We start from the raw sequence: 20,847 nt of genomic DNA, 5'->3' as shown, positions 1-20,847 counted from the left end.
ATCCCCTCACTTTCAGTCTGTGTGGCTTTACATGTGAGGTGAGTTACCTTTAGGCAGCATATATATGGGTCTTATTTTGTGCATCTACTCAGCTACTCTCTGTCTTTTGATTGGAGTATTTAGTCCATTTACATTTAAAGTAATTATTCATATGCACCTGCTTAATTGCCATTTTGTTGACTGTCTTTGAGTTGTTTTGTAGTTCTTTTTTGTTCCTTTCTTCTTCTTTTGCTCTATTCCCTTGTGATTTGATGAATCTTTCATGTTATATTTGGATTCTTTTCTCTTTTTTTGTGTGTGTATTTATTACAGGTTTTTGGTTAGTGGTTATCACGAGGTTTATAGATATAGTTAGATAGATACATACATAGATAGATATGCTTATTGTAAACTGCTGATCTCGAGTTCAAATGCATTCTAACCTGCATTTTTACTGCCCACCCCTGCACAAAGTTTACTGGTTTGACATCATATTTTATATCTTTTTGTTTTGTGTATCCCTTTACTTATGATGGATACGGGTGATTTTACTACTTTTGTCTTTTAACCTTCCTACTGGCTTCATACGTGGTTGATTTACTACTTTTACTGTGTATTTCTTTTTACCAATTAGATTTTTCCTTTCATTATTTTCATATTTCTAGTTGTGGTCTTTTATTTTCCACTAGAGAAGTCCCTTTAACATTTTTTGTAAAGCTGGTTTGATGGTGCCGAACTCTTAGTTTTTACTTGGCTGTTAACGTTTTGATCTCACCATGAAATCTGATGAAAGCCTTGCTGGTTTGCAGAACTGGAGTGAGAGCTATCTCACATCTTATGTAACATATATCAGCAATTTCATACAACACTCAAAACGTATTCTGAGACAGCCATGGTATAGTATAGCCAGTACATCTCAAGAGAAACAACAGCTATAGCAAAATCAGATTCTTGAAAGTTCATTTTGCATGTGCCAAGCAGTGTATAAAGTGCTTCGAATACATTTTTACATTTAAATCCTTAAGACAAACCCATTAGCTCCTTCAAACAACAGAGCCTTGTGCCTCCAGGGGGCCAGGTACTGTGCTGGATGCAAGCGAGAACAGAAGGAGAAGTACAAGGTCTCTGCCCTCACAGAGCTCAAAGTCTAGTAAGGAGGCAGATCTTCCCAACCATGGAGTAGGCAAAGATTACTATAAAAGAAAAAACTGATAAATTGGACTTCTTCAAAATTCACAATTTCTCTGATCAAAAGCTCAGTAAAGATACCTAGTTCAATGGAACAGAACACAGAGCCCAGAAATAAACCCACACTAATGTGGCCAATTGATTTCTGACAAAGGTACAAAGACAATTCAATAGAGAAAGAATAATATCTCAGTAAGTGGTAGTGAAACAGTTGGAAATCCACATATCAAAAAATGAAGCTCAACTCACAGACATACAAAACAAAATTATGGTTACCAAAGGGGAAAGGGGTGGGGGGCGGGAGGGATAAATTAGGAGTTTGGGATTAACAGATACACACTACTATATATAAATTAGGTAAACAACAAGGACCTATATATAGCATAGGAAACTATATTCAGTATCTTGTAATAACCTACAATGGAAAAGAATCTGAAAAAGAATATATATGTAATATAAATATATGTATAAACATATGTAACTATAAATACATATACATATCTGAATCACTCTGCAGTACACCTGAAACTAACACAACAGTGTAAATCAACTATACTTCAAAAAATAAAAAATCCCAGTGTTCTACCACTCAAAAAAACAAAACAACAACAAAAACAAAAACCCCAGAAAAACAAAACTCAACCCATACCTTAATATTAACCCAAAACAGATCAAGGACTTAAATATAAAACCTAACACTATAAAACTTCTAGGAGAAAATATAAGAAAATCTTTGTGAACCTGCGTTAGGCAAAGAGTGCTTACATTCATCACCAAGAAGAAAAATTATTATAAACTGGACTTTACCAGAAGACAAGTGGTTGCCAGGTGGGACCTCAAGGCAGAGGAGGCACTGACCACAAGGTGCACAAGGGAACTATGGGGGGACAGAAGTGTGTTCCGCATCCTGAGTGTGGTGCTGGTTACATTTGTCAAAGCTCAAAGAATGATATACAGGAAGAGTGAATTTTAGTGTACTAAACAAATAAACAGATGTTTTTAAAAGTACAGTTAAGCAAATGAATGGGTAAGTCACTGACAGAAAATATCTGCAACACATCTAAGAACTTTTGTATATCTGGAATACAAAAAGAACTTGTACAACTCAACAATAAATATAAATAACGAAAAGGCAAAAAACCTCATACCAGTGAGCAAAATATTTGAAGAAATACCTCTCCAAAGAAGATAAATGAATGGTTAAAAAGGACATGAAAGAGGACTTCCCAGGTGGTCCAGGGGTTAAGACTCTGTGCTTCCACTGCAGGGAGCATGGGTACAATTCTTGGCTGGGAAACTAAGATCCCGCATGCCATGTGGCATGGCCAAATTAAAAAAAAAAAAAAAAAAAACATGAAAAACTTCTCAACATCATTACTCACAGGGAAATGCAATTAAAAAGAACCACCTGGGCTTCCCTGGCGGCACTGTGGTTGAGGGTCCACCTGCCAATGCAGGGGACACGGGTTCGTGCCCCGGTCCGGGAAGATCCCACATGTCACGGAGCGGCTGGGCCCATGATCCATGGCCACTAAGCCTGCACTCCACAACGGGAGAGGCCACAACAGTGAAAGGCCCGCGTACCACAGAAAGAAAAAAAAAAAAGAACCACCTGATGGGACTTCCCTGGTGGCACAGTGGTTAAGAATCCGCCTGCCAACTGTTGGTGGGAATGTAAATTGATACAGCCACTATGGAGAACAGTATGGAGGTTTCTTAAAAAACTAAAAACAGAACTACCATATGATCCAGCAATCCCACTACTGGGCATACACACTGAGAAAACCATAATTCAAAAAGAGTCATGCACCAGTGTTCACTGCAGCACTATTTACAATAGCCAGGACATGGAAGGAACCCAGGTGTCCATTGACAGATGAATGGATAAAAAAATATAGCACGTGTATACAATGGAATATTACTCAGACATAAGAAGAAACGAAATTGAGTTATTTGTAATGAGCTGGATGGACCTAGAGTCTGTCATACAGAGTGAAGTAAGTCAGAAAGAGAAAAACAAATACCGTACGCTAACACACATATATGGAATCTAAAAAAAAAAGGGTACTGATGAACCTAGGGGCAGGACAGGAATAAAGACGCATACGTCGAGACTGGACTTGAGGACGTGGGGAGGGGGAAGGGTAAGAGAGTAGCACTGACATATATACACTACCAAATGTAAAATAGATAGCTAGTGGGAAGCAGCTACATAACACAGGGAGATCAGCTCGGTGCTTTGTGTCCACCTAGAGGGGTGCGATAGGGAGTGTGGGAGGGAGACGCAAGAGGGAGGGGATACGGGGATATATGTATACATATAGCTGATTCACTGTTATACAGCAAAAACTAACACAACATTGCAAAGCAATTATACTCCAATAAAGATGTTAAAAGAAAGAAAGGGGGCTTCCCTGGTGGCGCAGTGGTTGAGAGTCCTGCCGATGCAGGGGACATGGGTTCGTGCCCCGGCCTGGGAAGATCCCACATGCCCCGCGGCTGGGCCTGTGAGCCATGGCCGCTGAGGCTGCGCATCCGGAGCCTGTGCTCCGCAACGGGAGAGGCCACAACAGTGAGAGGCCCGCGTACCACAAAAAAAAAAAAAAAAAAGAAAGAAAGGGAGAGGGAGGGAGGGAGAGTGAGAGGAAGAGAGGAAGAGAGGAAGAAAGGAAGAGGAAGGAAGGAAGGAAGGAAGAAAGAAAGATAAAAAAAGAAAGAATCCGCCTGCCAATGCAGGGGACACAGGTTCGAGCCCTGGTCCAGGAAGATCCCACATGTCATGGAACAACTAAGCCCGTGCGCCACAACTACTGAGCCTGCACTCTAGAGCCCACAAGCCACAACTACTGAGCCTGCGTGCCACAACTACTGAGCCTGCGTGCCACAACTACTGAAGCCCGCACACCTAGAGCTCGTGCTCCGTGACAAGAGAAGCCACTGCAATGAGAAGCCCACGCACCGCAACCAAGAGTTGCCCCCACTCGCCGCAAATAGAGAAAGCCCACGTGCAGCAACGAAGACCCAACACAGCCAAAAATAAATTAAAATAAATTTTAAAATAATAGCACAAGCACTCTGAAAAAACATCTGGCAGTTTCTTATCAAGTTAAATCTTGTTTTATTTGATAGAGTATTAGAAGCCTTAGCTAGTGCAATTAGGCAAGAAAAAAAAATAAAAGGCATCCAAATTGGAAAGGAAGAAGTAATATTATCTCTCTTCACAGCTGACGTGATCTTGTAGGTCATGTCTAAAGATCACACACACACACACACACACACACACACACACACACTGTTAGAACTAATAAACAAATTCAGCAAAGTTGCACAGCAAAGTTGCAACACACAAAAATTCGTTGTGCTTCTATACACTAACAATGAACAACCTGAAAAGAAAATTAAGAAAACAACTCCATTTACAATAGCATCAAAAAAAAAAAACAGCAATAAATTTAACCAAAGAGGTGAACGACTAGTACACTAGTAAACAAACTACAAAAGATTGCTGAAATTAAAAAAGACACAATAGGCTTCTCTGGTGGCGCAGTGGTTAAGAATCCGCTTGCCAATGCAGGGGACACGGGTTCGAGCCATGGTCCGGGAAGATCCCACACGCTGCGGAGCAACTAAGCCCGTGCACCACAACTACTGAGCCTGCGCTCTAGAGCCCACGAGCCACAACTACTGAGCTCACGTGCTACAACTACTGAAGCCTGCGCACCTAGAGCCCATGCTCTGCAACAAGAGAAGCCACTGCAATGAGAGACCCGCGCACCGCAACAAAGAGTAGCCCCCGCTCGATGCAACTAGAGAAAGCCCACATGTAGCAGTGAAGACCCAATGCAGCCAAAATAAATAAATAAAATAAATAAATTTATTTAAAAATATATAATAAAGAAGACACAAATACGGACTTCCCTGGTGGTCCAGTGGTTAAGACTCCATGCTTCCACTACAGGGGGCATGGGTTTAATCCCTAGTTGGGGAAGTAAGATTCCACATGCTACGTGGTGCAGCCAAAAAAATAAAAATGATAGAAATAAACAGAAAGACATCCAATATTCATGGACTGGAAGACTTAAGAGGTCAATACTGGGACTTCCCTGGTGGTGCAGTGGTTAAGAATCCGCCTGCCAATTCAGGGGACACAGGTTTGATCCCCGCTCCGGGAAGATCCCACATGCCGCAGAGCAACTAAGCCTGTGTGCCACAACTACTGAGCCTGCACTCTAGAGCCCATGAGCCACAACTACTGAAGCCTGCTCGCTTAGAGCCCATGCTCCGCAACAAGAGAAGCCACTGCAATGAGAAGCCCACACACCGCAACTAGAGAAAGACTGCGTGCAGCAATGAAGACCCAACAAAGCCAAAAATAAAGAAAATAAATAAATTTCTAAAAAAAGAGGTCAATACTACCCAATCTACAGATTCAATACAATCCTTATCAAAATGCCAATGATTTTTTTTTGCCAAAAGAGAAAAATTCATCCCAAAATTAATGTGAAAACTCAAAGGACCCTGAACAGCCAAAACAATCTTAAGAAATAAAAACGACGCTGGAGGCCTGACACTTCCTGATTTCAAAACATACAGTAAACATACAAAACTACAGTAAACAAAACAGTGAGTGGCATAAACAATGACAGATAGGCCAATGGAACAGAATAGACAGCACTGAAACAAATCCTCACATATACGGTAAAATGATCTTTGAGAGAGTAGCAAGGTTACACAATGTGGAAAGGATAGTCTCTTCAACAAATAGTGCTGAGAAAAGTGGACATCTACGTGCAAAAGAATGCAGCTGTACCCTTACCTTATACCATATACAAAAATTAACTCAAAATGATTAAAGACTTAAATATAAGACCTGAAACTATAAAACTCCTAGAAGAAAACATAGGAGAAAAGCTTCATGACATTGGATTTAGCAATGGTTTCTTGGATATGACACCGAAAACACAGCAACAAAGGCAAAAGTAGACAAAGGGACTACATCAAACTTAAAATAACAACAAACTAAAAATGCAACCTACAGAATAAGAGAAAACATTTGCAAATCATGCATCTGATTAGGGGTTAGTAACCAGAATATATAGAAAACTCCTAAAACTCAACTGCCTAAAAACAACCCAATTCAAAGACAGGCAAAAGACTTGTTCCACTAATGTCCTTTTTCCATTCCAGGATCCAATCCAGGACACCACATTGCAGTTAGTATTACAAAGGAATTTCTTCTCTTTAAAAAAAATATTTATTTATTTTTGGCTGCATTGGGTTTTAGCTGCGGCACGCAGGATCTTTCGCTGCCGTACGCAGGCTCTTCATTTCGGTGCGCAGGCGGTGCGTGGGCTTCTCTCTAGCTGTGGTGCACAGGCTTAGTTGCCCCACGGTATGTGGAATCTTAGTTCCCCGACCAGGGACTGAACCGGTATCCCCTGCATTGCAAGGCGGATTCTTAACCACTGGACCACCAGGAAAGTCCCACAAAGTAATTTCTAATATACTCCATCAGAAGATTTTAAGGTAACAAAATAAAAAACATTCATTAATAGCATTTATTAATGCTAAAATCTAAATAATTTAATTGTAATAAATTTTACTTGGCCTTTCTCTCCACTGCTGCTGACTGGTTGTCTACTCAACATACATAATTCTCTTCATACCATAAAAGCAAAACTGGAAAAAATATTTTAAGCAAACAACAATATATACTAATGAGAGTTGACATGTTAAAACTATAAATATCTACTCCTAAAATGATACTTGAATTTACCCAGGAAAATACTACAACCCACTGGAAAAAGAAATGTTTCCTTACCAATTAGTGTGATGAAATAGAAGCTTGGTATAATAATGAGATTACAGTAAATACTTTTCTCAATATTATTTGTTTAATAAATGTGGTTTCAAATCAATACAGTTTTGAACCTAACTGTTTAACAGACACACATAAGAGAAGAGAATTAATCCAAATAGCTTTTGGACTCAGTACTTTGAGTGCATACCATCAGTCTAAAGACAAAAAAAGAGCTGGAGGGCTTCCCTGGTGGCGCAGTGGTTGAGAGTCTGCCTGCCCATGCAGGGGTCACGAGTTCGTGCCCCGGAGCGGCTGGGCCCGTAAGCCATGGCTGCTGAGCCTGCGCGTCCGGAGCCTGTGCTCGCAACAGGAGAGGCCACAACAGTGAGAGGCCCACGTACCGCAAAAAAGGAGCTGGAAAAGAAAAAAAATTCCCAAACTCTAACTCAGTCAGTCTGCTGTTGGTAGTGGTAACAGGTATAGCACTCCTGAAATGGTTTTCTGTGCACTGTGGGAATAAGAAAATAGTAAATCTACTGACGTTGTCAGAAGCTCCAGTTCTACTGTAGAAAAAGGGCGATACCAATATGAACCAGAGAAAGGAAGCAAGACCCTGGGATGCTGGGTTGGAACTAAAGATACAGTATGAACTTATAAACAAAGAGACTCACACGGACACACCCATACGCCCACACTACAGAGAGGGACACACGCCCCAGCTGGACCGAAAGGTCTAGCGGCAGCAAGGTCCTCTTGGCGATGAACACGCCTAGCACCAAAATCTTGGTTTCTCCAAGAATACCATCTCCCACTAAAAGGAACCAGTGCTCCGTGGAAAAATGCTGGGGGCAGGAAAGATACAAGATGAGCTTGGTAATGAGGAATGTTCAACAGCGCTTGGGGCATGTCAGAAGGATACAGGAGCCAGCCTGAAGGGGTTCCCACTGCCCAAAACAACTGCAATATAATCACCAAAATGAATGACAATAATGACTATCATGCATTGAATAAGAAGAATCCATGAGTCCATACCGATGTTAAAGAGGAAGAACAAGTTTTTTTTACAGTAGACTAGTATTAAATGAAAAAGGAATAAGAGAAAACCATCATTTAGCAATCATCACAGCAATAACTGATTCAGGCAAGAATCATCAATAGATGCTTAAAACCACTGGGCCAGGGCTTCCCTGGTGGTGCAGTGGTTAAGAATCAGCCTGCCAATGCAGGGGACATGGGTTCGAGCCCTGGTCTGGTAAGATCCCACATGCCGCGGAGCAACTAAGCCCGTGAGCCACAACTACTGAGCCCATGAGCCTAGAGGCTGTGCTCTGCAACAAGAGAAGCCACCACAATGAGAAGCCCACACACCACAATGAAGAGCAGCCCCCACTCACTGCAACTAGAGAAAGCCCGCACGCAGCAACGAAGACCCAATGCAGCCAAAAAAACCCACAAAAAAACAAAAAAAAACCCACACTGGGCCAGGTGATCTGTCTCCCTAACGAGTACCTACTGACCACAAAGGGGGAAAGAAAGCCACCTTTCCAGTCAAGAAATGCAGTCAAAGCCACCTCACCACATGGCCACAGTTAACAAGGCCATTCCTGGGAGAAGCTGCCAGCTGTGCCCAGGATGCACGCGCTGAAGGGGACTCAATGTCTCGGGGGATCACTCCTGCCAAAGAGGCGGCAACTGAATCTGACCACGAGGAAACAATCTGATAAACCCATAAGGAGGAATATTCCAAAAAATGGCCAGCCTGTACTGTTTAAAAAGTCCACACCACAAAAGACAAAGAAAGCTAGGGAACTGTCCCAGATTTCAGAACATTAAATGCACATGACGATTAAATGCAGCAGATGATCCCGGGCTGGATCCTGGATTGGGGGGAAAAAAATGTGTGGTGAATGGGACAACTGGCAAAGTGGGGATATGGCTCATGGTACTATCCCCGTGTTAGCAGTCCTAAACGTGCTTCTGGGAGAATGGCTTGTTCTCAGGAAATAGGGGAAAAGAACTTAGAAATGAAGGGTCATGTCTGTGTGTGCAGATACATTTCATCTCTGGACGTGCGCGCACACACACACACAAAGCGTGCAGATGTGGGACGAGTCAGATGCCACAATCGGTAAATTTAAGTGAACTGTATACAGTTGGAGCTCACAGTACTATTTTTGCAACTTTTCTAGAAGCGTGAAATGTTTTCAAAGTTAAAAAAGTTTTGGAAAAAGAACGAGGTAACCCTCTGCCTTCCTCTGAAGGAAGATACTTTGAAATCTTAATTCTTTTTGGAATTAAGGCTTCTTCATGCCAATAAAACATGCAGATCATTGGATCTTAGGATTTGGTTTCGCTTTTGCCAGTAAGGCACCTCACAAATGAGTAATTTTGTTCGTGTCAAAGTTCCTCTAAATGGTCACTCTGAGTCTAAATTATCCTTGGTGAAATTATGTCATTTAGGTAAATAAGCACAAGAATTAGAGTTATAGCATAAATACATGTAAAAACCAGGAGTCGACCTGGAGCTGCTGCAGATGGTTTTAGGCTGAGACAAGCCCACGAGATCAGATCCTCAGCACCTGCCACCACCTCCAACCGTGCAGCTTCGGGTTGAGGAAAAGTTGTGATAAGAGGTCGCCTGGAAGAAGGCCCCGCAGGCAAAACAAGACTGAGGAAAGTTCTTAGAAAGGCTTGTCTAAAAAAAAAAAGAATGAAGTAAAGCTGTATGGACTTACCCACAAAGACCTCCAAAACACTGTCAAATGGAAAAGTAAAAATAAAAACTTGTAAAGAAACGTATAATTCCGGGCTTCCCTGGTGGCCCAGTGGTTGAGAGTCCCCCTGCCGATGCTGGGGACACGGGTTCGTGCCCCGGTCCGGAAAGATCCCACATGCCGCCGAGCGGCTGGGCCCGTGAGCCATGGCCGCTGAGCCTGCGCGTCCGGAGCCTGTGCTCCGTAACGGGAGAGGTCACAACAGTGAGAGGCCCACATACCGCAAAAAAAAAAAAAAAAAAAAGCATAATTCCATTTACATAAAATAATGTATGAATTTTTATAAGTGTGAAAAAAAAAACACCATCATATTTCCAGACTGTGCTGGGCTTTTCCACAGCTCACACACCGGTCTGGACCCACATCCTTCTCATGGATGGGGTGGAGGAGAGAATCTGAAGAACGTCTCCCTTCCGGAAGTGGCCAACAGACCCCCAGACGGCTGCTGCAGAGCCCACCGCATCCTTTCCAGGCCCTTCCAGGCCTCCCGTCCCATCTCATATGACCATGAAGCTCTGTGGGTAACTGACCGACCCAGGGACCCTAGGAAGTCACGAGTGACACATGAAAAGGCCCCCACGTCAGTAGACACGGTGGCAAGTGCGCAGGGGGTCCTAGAGCCTTACATCTCCAGACCGACCCTCCAGGACGCCCTCATGGTGGCTCCTGCCCCCTGTCCAGTGCCTCGTGGAACCCCAGGCAATCCTTCCCACAGTGACCAACTGCAAAGGAGGGTCCCCAGGGAGGAAGGAGGCTTCCCAGCAGGGCAGGGACTCAAGGTGGACCCAGAGGCCCTTGTAGTACAGCATCCACACAGGGCTCTGCTCTCAGCCCCCGCCTGTCCAACATGGAGCTGTCAACAGCTGAGGACAGAAAGACAGACCACAAGCTGATTGGACTGACAGCTCGCGGCCAGGGGCCCGGAAGCCAGCCTACAGCAAGGGACTGGAAGGGGCAGGGGCATGAAGGACAAGAGCCAGCTCCGGTGACTGGAGCAACGGCCACGCCAGGCAGAGAGGAGGGAGAGAAGGCAAGAGGCGAGCGTGTGCGGCCCCCACACCCGTCGGCTCTCCAGCGAGGCCAGTGTAGTGCGCCAGCCTGGGAAGGGCGGGCCACGTCCTTGGGCAGAGGGCACAGCCATCGGTGGGGCAGCCTGCGCCCCCCAGCCCCTCGCAGCCCCTGCCTGGGCGGCTGGTGAGCTTCTTCAGCGAGGACCCACAGCGATGAGAAGCCTCACCTGCCCTCACCTCTCAGGGCAGCTCACGCCTGCAGAACGATCCTCCCCGCAACAGCGTGAGGCCCGGGCCAGCTGGCTCTGCAGCAGGCCCCCCCGAGTCCCTGGTCCTTGCCACCCCCACCGGGGCAGCTGCGAGGCCCGCTGGCAAAGGGAGCCGTTGCTCTTTATGTCAAAATATAAACAGCCATTTGTGCATTTGTTCAATAACTGATTTCTGAGCACCCACTCTGTGCCAGACCAGGCCCAGGAGACCCAGCATGCATGTGACAAAGAGCAAACCATGTCAGCGTGAACAATCCTGGCCCTGTCCAAAGTGTTGTGACTGTTTGGGGGGCTCTGGGCAAGCCACCCCCCACCTCCGGTGGCAGCTGGACTCAGCGCTCACGAAGCATCAGGCACTGGTCACAGCCACTGCACTCCCTGCCTCCGAGTCGGGGGGCTCTCCCGAGAAATATGTCCTCGTGTGCTGGCACGTCCACGCTGTCAGGGGGTCCTACACTCCCTGAATGCAATTCATGGATAATGCTCACAGCTTCTGTGGAGCATTTGCTTTACATCTTTACACTTTTTAGAACTTGATACCAATCCACTTTCATTCTCATATCTCCACAAAGTACATACACTCTGTTATTATGTCCATGTCACAGATGAGGAAACTGAGGCAACGAGAAGGCACACAGTGGGCAGCAGAGTGGGGCCAGACCCCGGACAGTGCAGCACTAGGCTTCTTGTTCTCAAACCACCACCCTGGACTCACCTGGATCCAGCAGAAGCTCCAGGGAAGCAACCCCAGACCTTGGCTTTCCTCTCTCCCAGATGGATGCCCAGAAGCCCCAGAACACTCTGGGACCCCGGGTCACCACGCTCCGACCACGGCCCACAGGCCATTCACCCTCCCCTGGACTTGCCCTGCAGAGGCCAACAGGGCCAAGCTTGGAGCCGCAGGACAAGATGTGACTTCTTTCATGAAACATCCCAGGTCAATAACAACATTGCAAGCCCACCCATCACTCTGACTGGCAAACAAACTACCGGTCCAAGATTGGGCTCTCGGGATCACACTGGCCTGCTCCGCAGCCTGGAAGGGGAAGGGGCTGCTCACCAACTCCTCAGCACCCAGACACCAAGCACAGGGACAAGGGAGCAGCCCAGCAGCAGCTGGAGGAACAGACGTTTAGTGGGCCCCTGCTATCTCCCAGCTCCTAAACGCTGTCACTGACACACTGCACTCAGAGTCAACTACCAGGTATCGCCCTGTGCCCAGTGCCAGGGAGGCAGAGGACAGTGTGAGCTATGGGATCCCCACCGGTGCGGGGCAGCCCAGTCAGTGCTGCTGCTCACGGGTGGGGGGAAGTCAGGCCTGAGAGGGACAGGGAGGGCGGCGATGACAGCAATCTGGGCCAGAGAAGCCACAGAGGTGCACACACATGTGCCAAAGTGCAGCAGCCATGCACCCCTCACTCCTGAGACCAGAACCACCAAATGAAACTCTACCCCTGACTCAGGCTCTGGGGCCAAGCAAGCTTTGGCTGCAGTGCTGCCTTTCCCCTTCGCCATGGCAACACGGCGCCTGCACACAGCATGCAGCAGGCAGGGAGGCATCACTGTTCATCTCTGCTCTCAGCACTGGCCAGAGTGATGGGGGGGAAGGGTCACGACATCTTCCACTTACTCTCAAATGGTTCAGAAAACAACCACGTGTGCACCTGCATATATACACACGTGCATACGTACACACATGGCCTCAGGGCGGGGAGAGTGGGGGTAAGGCAGATGAGGCAATATGCTAACAGGGAGGTCTGGGCAGAGGATGCGCAGGGCTCTTTGCACTAACTTTCTCCCTGCAACTCTTCTGTAAGTATGAAACCATTCCCCAGCAAAATATTTCTTTATTAAAAAAAAAAAGAACAATTCATTAGCTAGTGAGATTGGAAAGTCTATTATGCTACTTTCCAAGTAAAAAGAATCCAAGTGTTAGGCCCAAAGCCCCATTTGTCACCAGGACAAGCTCGGCAGTGCTGTGGGTTGGGGCTGAGCAGGGGCTCCAAACTCGGGAGGCGCCTGGCAAGCCCCGGGCAGACTCCACTTTCCAGCTCCGTCTGTGAGCTTTGGCCACATCTGCTTGTGAAATATCCCCCCTCTTCCTGTTCACTAACCCATGTGCCGCTCCAGAGGCCACAGGCGCTGGCTGGCTCACTGAGGATTTGTCAGTTCGGCACAGCCAGCAGGAGGGGTCCCGAGTGGCACAGGGGACAGAACCCTGAACTAGGAGCCAGCCCGCCACACACACCCTGGTCTGTGCCCCAGCTCTGCTGCTCCTCAGCTGTGTGACCTCATGCTCATCACTGGCCTCTCCCAGCCAGCTTCCCAGAAGCACAAGGAAGACAGCGTCCCCTATCAGGCCAAACAGGTGAAAACAAGCTCTTCCAGAACTGCGGCCTCAGCTCACTCAGTGAAGGCAAGTACACGGTGGGGTCATCCTGGATGGAGCTGTGGCCAAAACCATGGCAGGACTTCCTTTCGTAACTGAAGCTAGAAAAACATGGTTTTAGAAAGAACACTTGATGCTGCATTCCCTGAGAATGGGATGCAGATGGAGAAAGGTCACTGCGATGGTATCGCAGTCGGTGGCCCCCAAATGCCCCTCCGTGTTTGTCACCCCTCGAAGAGGTCCCCACCCTTTTTTTCTCACCACAGTCCCAGAGTATACAACACACACCACTGTCATTCATGATGCCTGATCACAGCAGGGACCTGAGAAGAGGGCTGGTTCTACCCCTCAGATCAGAGTATTCAGATGGAAAAAGTTCTGCACCCTCACCTGGAGAAACACTGGGTGGATCAGGGGAACAGAGGTGGCCTGGGGGTCCACAGCTGGGGTTAAGGACAGACAGGGCAGGACATAGACAGCTGGAAGGGAGAGAGCCAAGAGTGCATGATGGCGGACAGACCAGACTTCTAGGACTGAAACCTCATCCCAGCCACCTGGTGTCATGAGTTCTGTTTCATTTCCCCCATCTGTAAAATGGAGGTAGCAACAGTATCTAACCCACAGGGACCACCTGAGAGCCCCTGGCATATAACGCATCCTCAATCAACCAAGATCAAACATGCATTTAAAAGACATTGTGGGGACTTCCCAGGTGGCGCAGTGGTTAAGAATCCGCCTGCCAATGCAGGGGACACGGGTTCGAGCCCTGGTCTAGGAAGATCCCATATGCCGCGGAGCAACTAAGCCCGTGCGCCACAACTACTGAGCCTGCGCTCTAGAGCCCATGAGCCACAACTACTGAGCCCGAGTGCCACAACTACTGAAGCCCACATGCCTAAAGCCTGTGCTCCACAATAGAAGCCACCACAATGAGAAGCCCATGCACCGCAACGAACACTAGCCCCTGCTCGCCGCAACTAGAGAAAGCCCGCGCACAGCAACAAAGACCCAACACAGCCAAATAAATAAATAAATAAATAAAATAAAAAATAAAAGACATTGTGGCAGAAGGTCAAGTTCAGCACTTTCCTGTTGCCCCACTCTGTGAAAGGCCTCACACCCTAGCCTGCATCAGGGGAGCCAAAAGTGCTCCACCTGGCAGAAAGCCTCCTGGGAAGCAGGTCTGCCTGGTTCCCTCCTCACACCCCAGTGTGGGTCTAAGCCAGGACTCTGAGAAAAAGCATGCAGACTAAGACCAGAAAAGCCCCCCTCCCAGGCGCCAGCCAGCAGACCCCTACCTGGAAGGACACAGCACATACAGGTACCCAAGGAGAACATCTGACCCAGAGTGAGACCCACCTTGCTGCTCAACCAAAAGCAGGGAGCCAGTTGGAGCCCCCCAGGTTTTGCAGGGCAACTCAAGACACCACCAGGGGCTGCTGCAAAGTTCTGATGTGGGGAGTCATGGAATGAATAGTATAACTTTGCTCCCTCAACCAGAGCCACCCCCTGCCCCAACTCAGACCTGAGTGTGAGGCCTCCTGAAGCCCCCCCTGCTTTGCAGGGGCACACGGTTAGCCACCTCTGCCGCTACCTCATCTCTGCTTCCACACCTGAAGAGCACTCCTACAGGGAGGGTATATTCTCTTCATTTGAGCATCCCTAGTGATGGGCAGGTGGGGAGCCACGCCAAGACACTTTCTGAATTGCTGCTGGCCAGCTGGCAGGATATGTGGACAGATGGAAAAGGAGTTGGGGACATCAGTCACATCCATCCATCCAGGGAAGAGATGCTGGACCCGGAACCAGAGACACCCCGAGAAAGACATGTATGACGTGTGGCTTCACCCCTCAGAGTCCACTGACATAATGTGCAAAATCGGGACCCAGAAGTCGACGGGATGACTCTTACTTCTCCACAGGTATAAACATGTTTTCTAAAGAACGTAATCACAAGAGCCCACAAATCCATTGGCTCTGGTCCCCAAGAGCCCACTCTCCTCCACAAGTGCTGGCTTCCGTTCCTACCGGGGCCACCCCACAACCAGTCACCCCACCGTCCAGAGAAGCATCGCTGGACACTCCAGCTGAGTGTGGGCCAGGGTCCTGGCTACCAAGTGGACACTGGGGAGGAGGCAGAGCACTCCGTACAGATGGCAGAGGCAGCAAGAGGTGCAGCGTGCCCAGGCAGGAGCCTGACTGGGGAGCCTGCACACCGCTGTGCTCCCCTGCCTGCTGTACACACCCAGGTCTTAAAAGCACCCACACAAGGAGCCCTGGACTTCTGCCTTCATGGGCCCCTTCCAACATTTAAAAAAAAAAATCAAGAACCACACTTTTCAACTGCACCGATATATAAACTAATGTATTTATATGTGCATGTTAACAGTATTTCCTTCAACCTGAAAGTTTAGGGCTTTTTCCTGCTGACTGTAAAAGAAAACATTTTTACAGCCCACCAAAATAACCTTGGATTCCCGGCCTCCTGTGCCTGACAGATAAATCGGCCCTGCATTTGGGGTCTGGATTTCTCGCTGGAGGAGGAGGTACATCAGAAAGAGATAAGGATCGTCCAGGACCTTCTGCTGCCGCGATCCCAATTCCCCACCACAGGCTTCCTTCAGAAAACGCAAGCCCCCGGGGGCTCCAAAAGCATCTGAGGGTCACAGACCAGGAGCACCCCCGGTGCCCGGCTCGGCGGCTCCCGGGCCGAGCGACCGTAACCAGCCAGGGGCTTCCAGGTGCCCCGAGCCGCCCCCTCGGCCCCCGGCCTGACCCCCACTGCTCCCGCTCCGTCGACCGCCGAGCGCAAAGTGAGGGCCCGGCGAGGTAGGGGTCCCAGCGCCCCCGCCCCCCGCCCCGCCCGCGCCCCCGCCCCCACCACTGCGCACCTGGCCGCAGCGGCTCGGTGACCGTGAGCACCAGCAGGAAGAGCAGGAGGAAGGCACCGCTGTCTGCCTTGGGCACCATTTATCCTCCGTTCATCGTCCCCGGGGCGGCCGCGCGACCCCGCGGGGAGGCCGGGCCAGGCCGGGCCGAGGGTCGGGCCGGGCCGGGGCCAGGCGAGGACGCTGCGGGAGGAAGATCCAGGGGCCGCGAACAGGCGCGCGCTCCGACTCCGGCCCCGCGCAAGATGGCGGCCGTCTTGCTCGGTCCGCACCGCCCCGCCCCCGCCCGCGCCGCCCGCGCCGGCCAATGAGCGCCGGGAAGGGGTGGGGCCTGCGTGTTCCCCATGCGCAGTGGTTGGAAGGGGCGGGGCCCAAGGGCGGGGCGGTGGCTGAGGGGTGGGCCCTTCGGGGGCGGAACTACGAGGAGTCAAAGGTGCCATTGGCTGAACAGAGAGGAAAGGCTCGTGGGCGGAGCCTCAGCGGCGGGGCCCCCGAAGGGCCCCGCAGAGCCCGGGCGGCGGGGCCGAGATGACAGACACGGAAGGGGCGGGGCGTAGAGGGGCCGGGGCGGTCCTGGGGCGGGGCCTGAAGGGAGGGGCGGGGCGCACAGGAGCCGGTGGGCGGGGTGGGGATGGGCACCGGGTGAAGAGGGCCCTGGGAGACCTAGCGTCTTAACATCTCGTGCACCTGCAGCCCCAGGTCCGGTCAGTGGCCCAAGAGTGCGCCCCAAAGTCGTCTTTTAAAGGCCGAACCGCTGCGGAGAGGGATGAGGAAAACTGGAGGGACCCGGCCTAACCCTGAGGAGGTTCCGGAGGTGGTTCCACCTCGTGAGGAACACGCAGGTGTGGCTTCACCGGCACATACAACTGAAACGTTTCAAACGGATGAGGGAGTAGCCTCAAGGAGGGTCACACAAGGAGAGCTGCCAGGGAAGCCCAGATTCTAGAGACGGAGCAAAGCCCCCTGTGGAGGAACGGCACTGCCCGCACAGCGGGGACAGGAGGACGCAGCACAGCTGCCGCCACAGCAGGCCCGTCTGCACAGAGGGAAGCCGCCAGGGACAGCGCTCCGAGCGCTGACCGCACACCTGTCACCATGGGAGGGTACACAGTAGGCGGGGTGTCCCTGACGAGAGAGGAGCAAGTCCTCCAAAGGAAGGACCACCAGCTGCGCACACAAGTGCTTGCCCAGGGTGTCAGGGTGGGGAAGAGGGTGGGGAAGAGGGTGGGGAAAAGGGTGGGGATGGGAGCAGAGAAAAGGGGGAGGGCCAAGGCTGGTGGGCACCCAGCCCAGCCCTGCCCACCTCCAGCCCACCAAATCACTCTCCAGGAGCAGTCACCCCAAGCCCCTTCAGGGCATGGTCCTCCCGAGCATCCCAGGATTCCAGCCTGTGACATTCAGGGTCATCTGAGAGAGGCACCCACTCCCTCTGGACGGATATGGCCAAAGTCAACCCCAAGGCTAGGCCAGACCTGCCCACTCCTGTCCCCTCAGGGCGTGGCACACAACAGGGGCCCACAGCAGAGGGGCCCCACTGCTGGTGGAAACGGCGATCCCTGTCCAACGCTGCCCTGTTAGCACATCCTCAGGGAGCATTCCCGGGAGAAGCTGCTGCACTGAGAGGAGTCCAGGCCCACCTTCTGTCCCCAGTCCCAGATCTGCCCTGGGAGCCCAGCCAGGGCTATGGATGGTCAGACCCCCAGGAGGGAACTCACAGCCAAGAGCAGAAACCCTTGCCGGTTGTACCCTACAGAGCCGGCCAGCAAAGGTTCGGATGAGGAGAGCAGCACAGGAAAGTGAAAAGTCCAGCAGACCACATAGCAAGCGGGCAGAGCCCCAGCTTCCTAAACTGCATTGACCACTGGGCCAGGATCCTTGCTCCTCCTGACCCACCTCCCCCTTCTCGGCCTTGCTGTGCAGCCAGCAGGCTGCCTGTGTGGACATTATCAAGGGCTTTTAGGGCTGCAGGGAGGGAGAAGAGGTCAGGGACGTTTCCCCCCCACCCCGTGGGGTCCTGTGGCCTCCACCTGAGATCACTGCTTCTGTCAAGGCGGCCCTCCCTGTACTCCTCTTCCCAGGTCCCAGCGACCACCCTTCTTCCAGCGGTCCGTTACTACTCAGGGTTCTCTACACTCTGCTCCATGTTGGTAAATCATTCCCTTATTAAACCCTCCTCAGACAGTCCTAACTTGAGTGTCTCTCCTGTTTCCTGCTGAGACGCAGAGTGATGGGACTGCCTGCCCTGGATTTCCAGGGGTACCCCGGGTTGCAGAAATAAACCCGCCACTCCACCAGCAGGCCTGGCTCTGGTTTGGAGGCTTGGGCTGACCGATGCACTCCCCACATCCCCCTCCTACCTTGGGTCCCAGCCGAGGATGAGGCCATGCTCCGCTGGCCTTCTGTCTGCTGCAGCCCACTGGCCAGCCTTCCAGGGTTCCGAGTCTTAGTGGTTCAGGCCAGAGCCTCATTCCCCAGGGCAGTCCTCCTTTATGACTTCACCCACTGAAGTCACCAGGGAGACAATGCCGAATGTTCCACCCCAGAGACTTGGCCTCTAGGAGGCAGGCCAGAGGACTCTCTGTCCACAGTGTAAATGAGGACGCCACTGGCCCATGTCCTGCAGGGATGTAGAGGGCAGCCTCAGGGGCACTGGGTGCTCCCAGCACCATGGATGATGCTGCCGTCCTCAAGCGACGAGGCTACATCATGGGAATCAATTTGGGAGAGGGCTCGTATGCTAAAGTCAAATCTGCTTACTCTGAGCGCCTGAAGTTCAACGTGGCGGTCAAGATCATCGACCGCAAGAAAGCACCCACAGACTTCCTGGAGAAATTCCTTCCCCGGGAAATTGAGATTCTGGCCATGCTAAACCACCGCTCCATCATCAAGACCTACGAGATCTTTGAGACCTCCGACGGCAAGGTCTACATCGTCATGGAGCTCGGGGTCCAGGGCGACCTCCTTGAGTTCATCAAGACCCGGGGGTCCCTGCAGGAAGACGATGCACGCAAGAAGTTCCACCAGCTGTCCTCAGCCATCAAGTACTGCCACGACCTGGATGTTGTCCACCGAGACCTCAAGTGTGAGAACCTTCTCCTCGACAAAGATTTCAACATCAAGCTGTCTGACTTTGGCTTCTCCAAGCGCTGCCTGCGGGATGACAGTGGCCGACTGACACTGAGCAAGACCTTCTGTGGGTCGGCGGCGTACGCGGCCCCCGAGGTGCTTCAGGGCATCCCCTACCAGCCCAAGGTGTATGACATCTGGAGCCTAGGCGTGATTCTCTACATCATGGTCTGCGGCTCCATGCCGTATGACGACTCCAACATCAAGAAGATGCTGCGCATCCAGAAGGAGCATCGCGTCAACTTCCCGCGCTCTAAGCACCTGACGGGCGAGTGCAAGGACCTCATCTACCGCATGCTGCAGCCGGACGTCAACCGGCGGCTGCACATCGATGAGATCCTCAGCCACTGCTGGGTGCAGCCCAAGGCCTGGGGCCTGTCCTCTGCAGCCATCAACAAGGAGGGGGAGAGCTCTCGGGCCACCGAGCACCTGTGGACTCCTGAGCCCAGCTCCGACAAGAAGTCTGCCACCAAGCTGGAGACCCGGGAAGAGGCCCGGCCCAAGGCCTGGGCGGAGACAAGACCCGAGGAGGAGGCACTGGCAGTGCAGGTGTCGAAGCAGTCAGAGGCCATGGGCCTCACCAGCAAGCAGCCCAGCAAGGAGATCAAGGAAGGGGCCCCCCCGCAGCCTTCAGAGACACACATCTAGTCAGCTCTCGCGGCCCAGGGGGCCGGCAGAAAATGAGTTAGAGTTCATGGCCTCAAGCCTGAGCTCCAAAGAAGCCAAGGGACAAGCCGAGAAGGAAGACAGTCCCAGATGAGCCGCTATTTTCGTCAGTTTCTTCCCCCTCCCTTTGACCTTGGTAACTCATGTGGCTAAAGAAGCAATAAATCACTATATTACTGCAGACCCCGAGGTCTGTGTCTTTGCCCTGCGGGCTTTGGTCGCCCAGGGAGAGGATCCTGCACTCCCCCCGCCCCAACTCTCAGACCGCGCTGCGCTTCACCTCCGGCTTGGGAAAACACAGCCCTGTGTGCCCAGCCCTGACCATGACCTCAGGCCCTGGACCGGAGCAAAGCTGAGTAAGGAAGACATTGCTTCAAGAGGGAGGCCCATGAGTGTGATGCTGGTCTGGAGAGGAGCACGAAGAGCAGGTGGCTGCGGGCAGAGGAGGGCTGGGAGGCGGGGGCCTTCCCCACGGGGCCTGGGTCCTCAACAGCCCCACAAGGCTGCCGGTGGGGAGAACCTGTAGAGGCAGGCAGACCAGCCTCCCTCGAGCCCCTCCCCGTGGGCATCTCTTTCTGCTCTGGCTCCAGGGTCCCCCATGTCCTGCCAGCACCCAGTTCCCGACAGCGCCCTGAGTCATGCCGCCTCGTGGGCATCCCCTGGCAGCAGGGGCCCTGCTACATGGCCAGCCCCTCTCCAGCCTGCATGTCCCGCAGTCACTGTGTGGTCTGAACACATCTTGTTCCCCTCTGGTCCCA

At 51.1% G+C, this 20,847-nt stretch overlaps 2 protein-coding genes across 5 annotated transcripts in view; one reads left to right on the top strand and one right to left on the bottom strand.

The window, feature by feature from the left end:
* DGCR2 (DiGeorge syndrome critical region gene 2) overlaps positions 1–16,447 on the bottom strand; it is a 69,721-nt gene extending 53,274 nt beyond the window's left edge. For 3 of the 4 annotated variants that reach the window (XM_065889781.1, XM_065889783.1, XM_065889784.1), the window contains exon 1: positions 16,301–16,379. In XM_065889781.1, the coding sequence (XP_065745853.1) occupies positions 16,301–16,379 (79 nt within the window). Of the gene's footprint in view, positions 1–16,300 lie in introns of all 4 variants that reach the window. The other variant, XM_065889782.1, reaches the window with a different exon arrangement.
* Positions 16,448–18,844: 2,397 nt separating this feature from the next.
* On the top strand, positions 18,845–20,267 carry TSSK1B (testis specific serine kinase 1B). Its single transcript, XM_065889800.1, has one exon. The coding sequence runs from the start codon at positions 18,965–18,967 to the stop codon at positions 20,069–20,071; it is 1,107 nt and encodes a 368-aa protein (XP_065745872.1). The 5' UTR covers positions 18,845–18,964; the 3' UTR covers positions 20,072–20,267.
* Positions 20,268–20,847: the final 580 nt, after the last annotated feature.

The sequence above is a fragment of the Phocoena phocoena genome, chromosome 13, assembly GCF_963924675.1.
Source record: "Phocoena phocoena chromosome 13, mPhoPho1.1, whole genome shotgun sequence".
Classification (NCBI taxonomy): Eukaryota; Metazoa; Chordata; class Mammalia; order Artiodactyla; family Phocoenidae; genus Phocoena; species Phocoena phocoena.
This window is presented reverse-complemented; position numbering and strand designations above follow the sequence as displayed.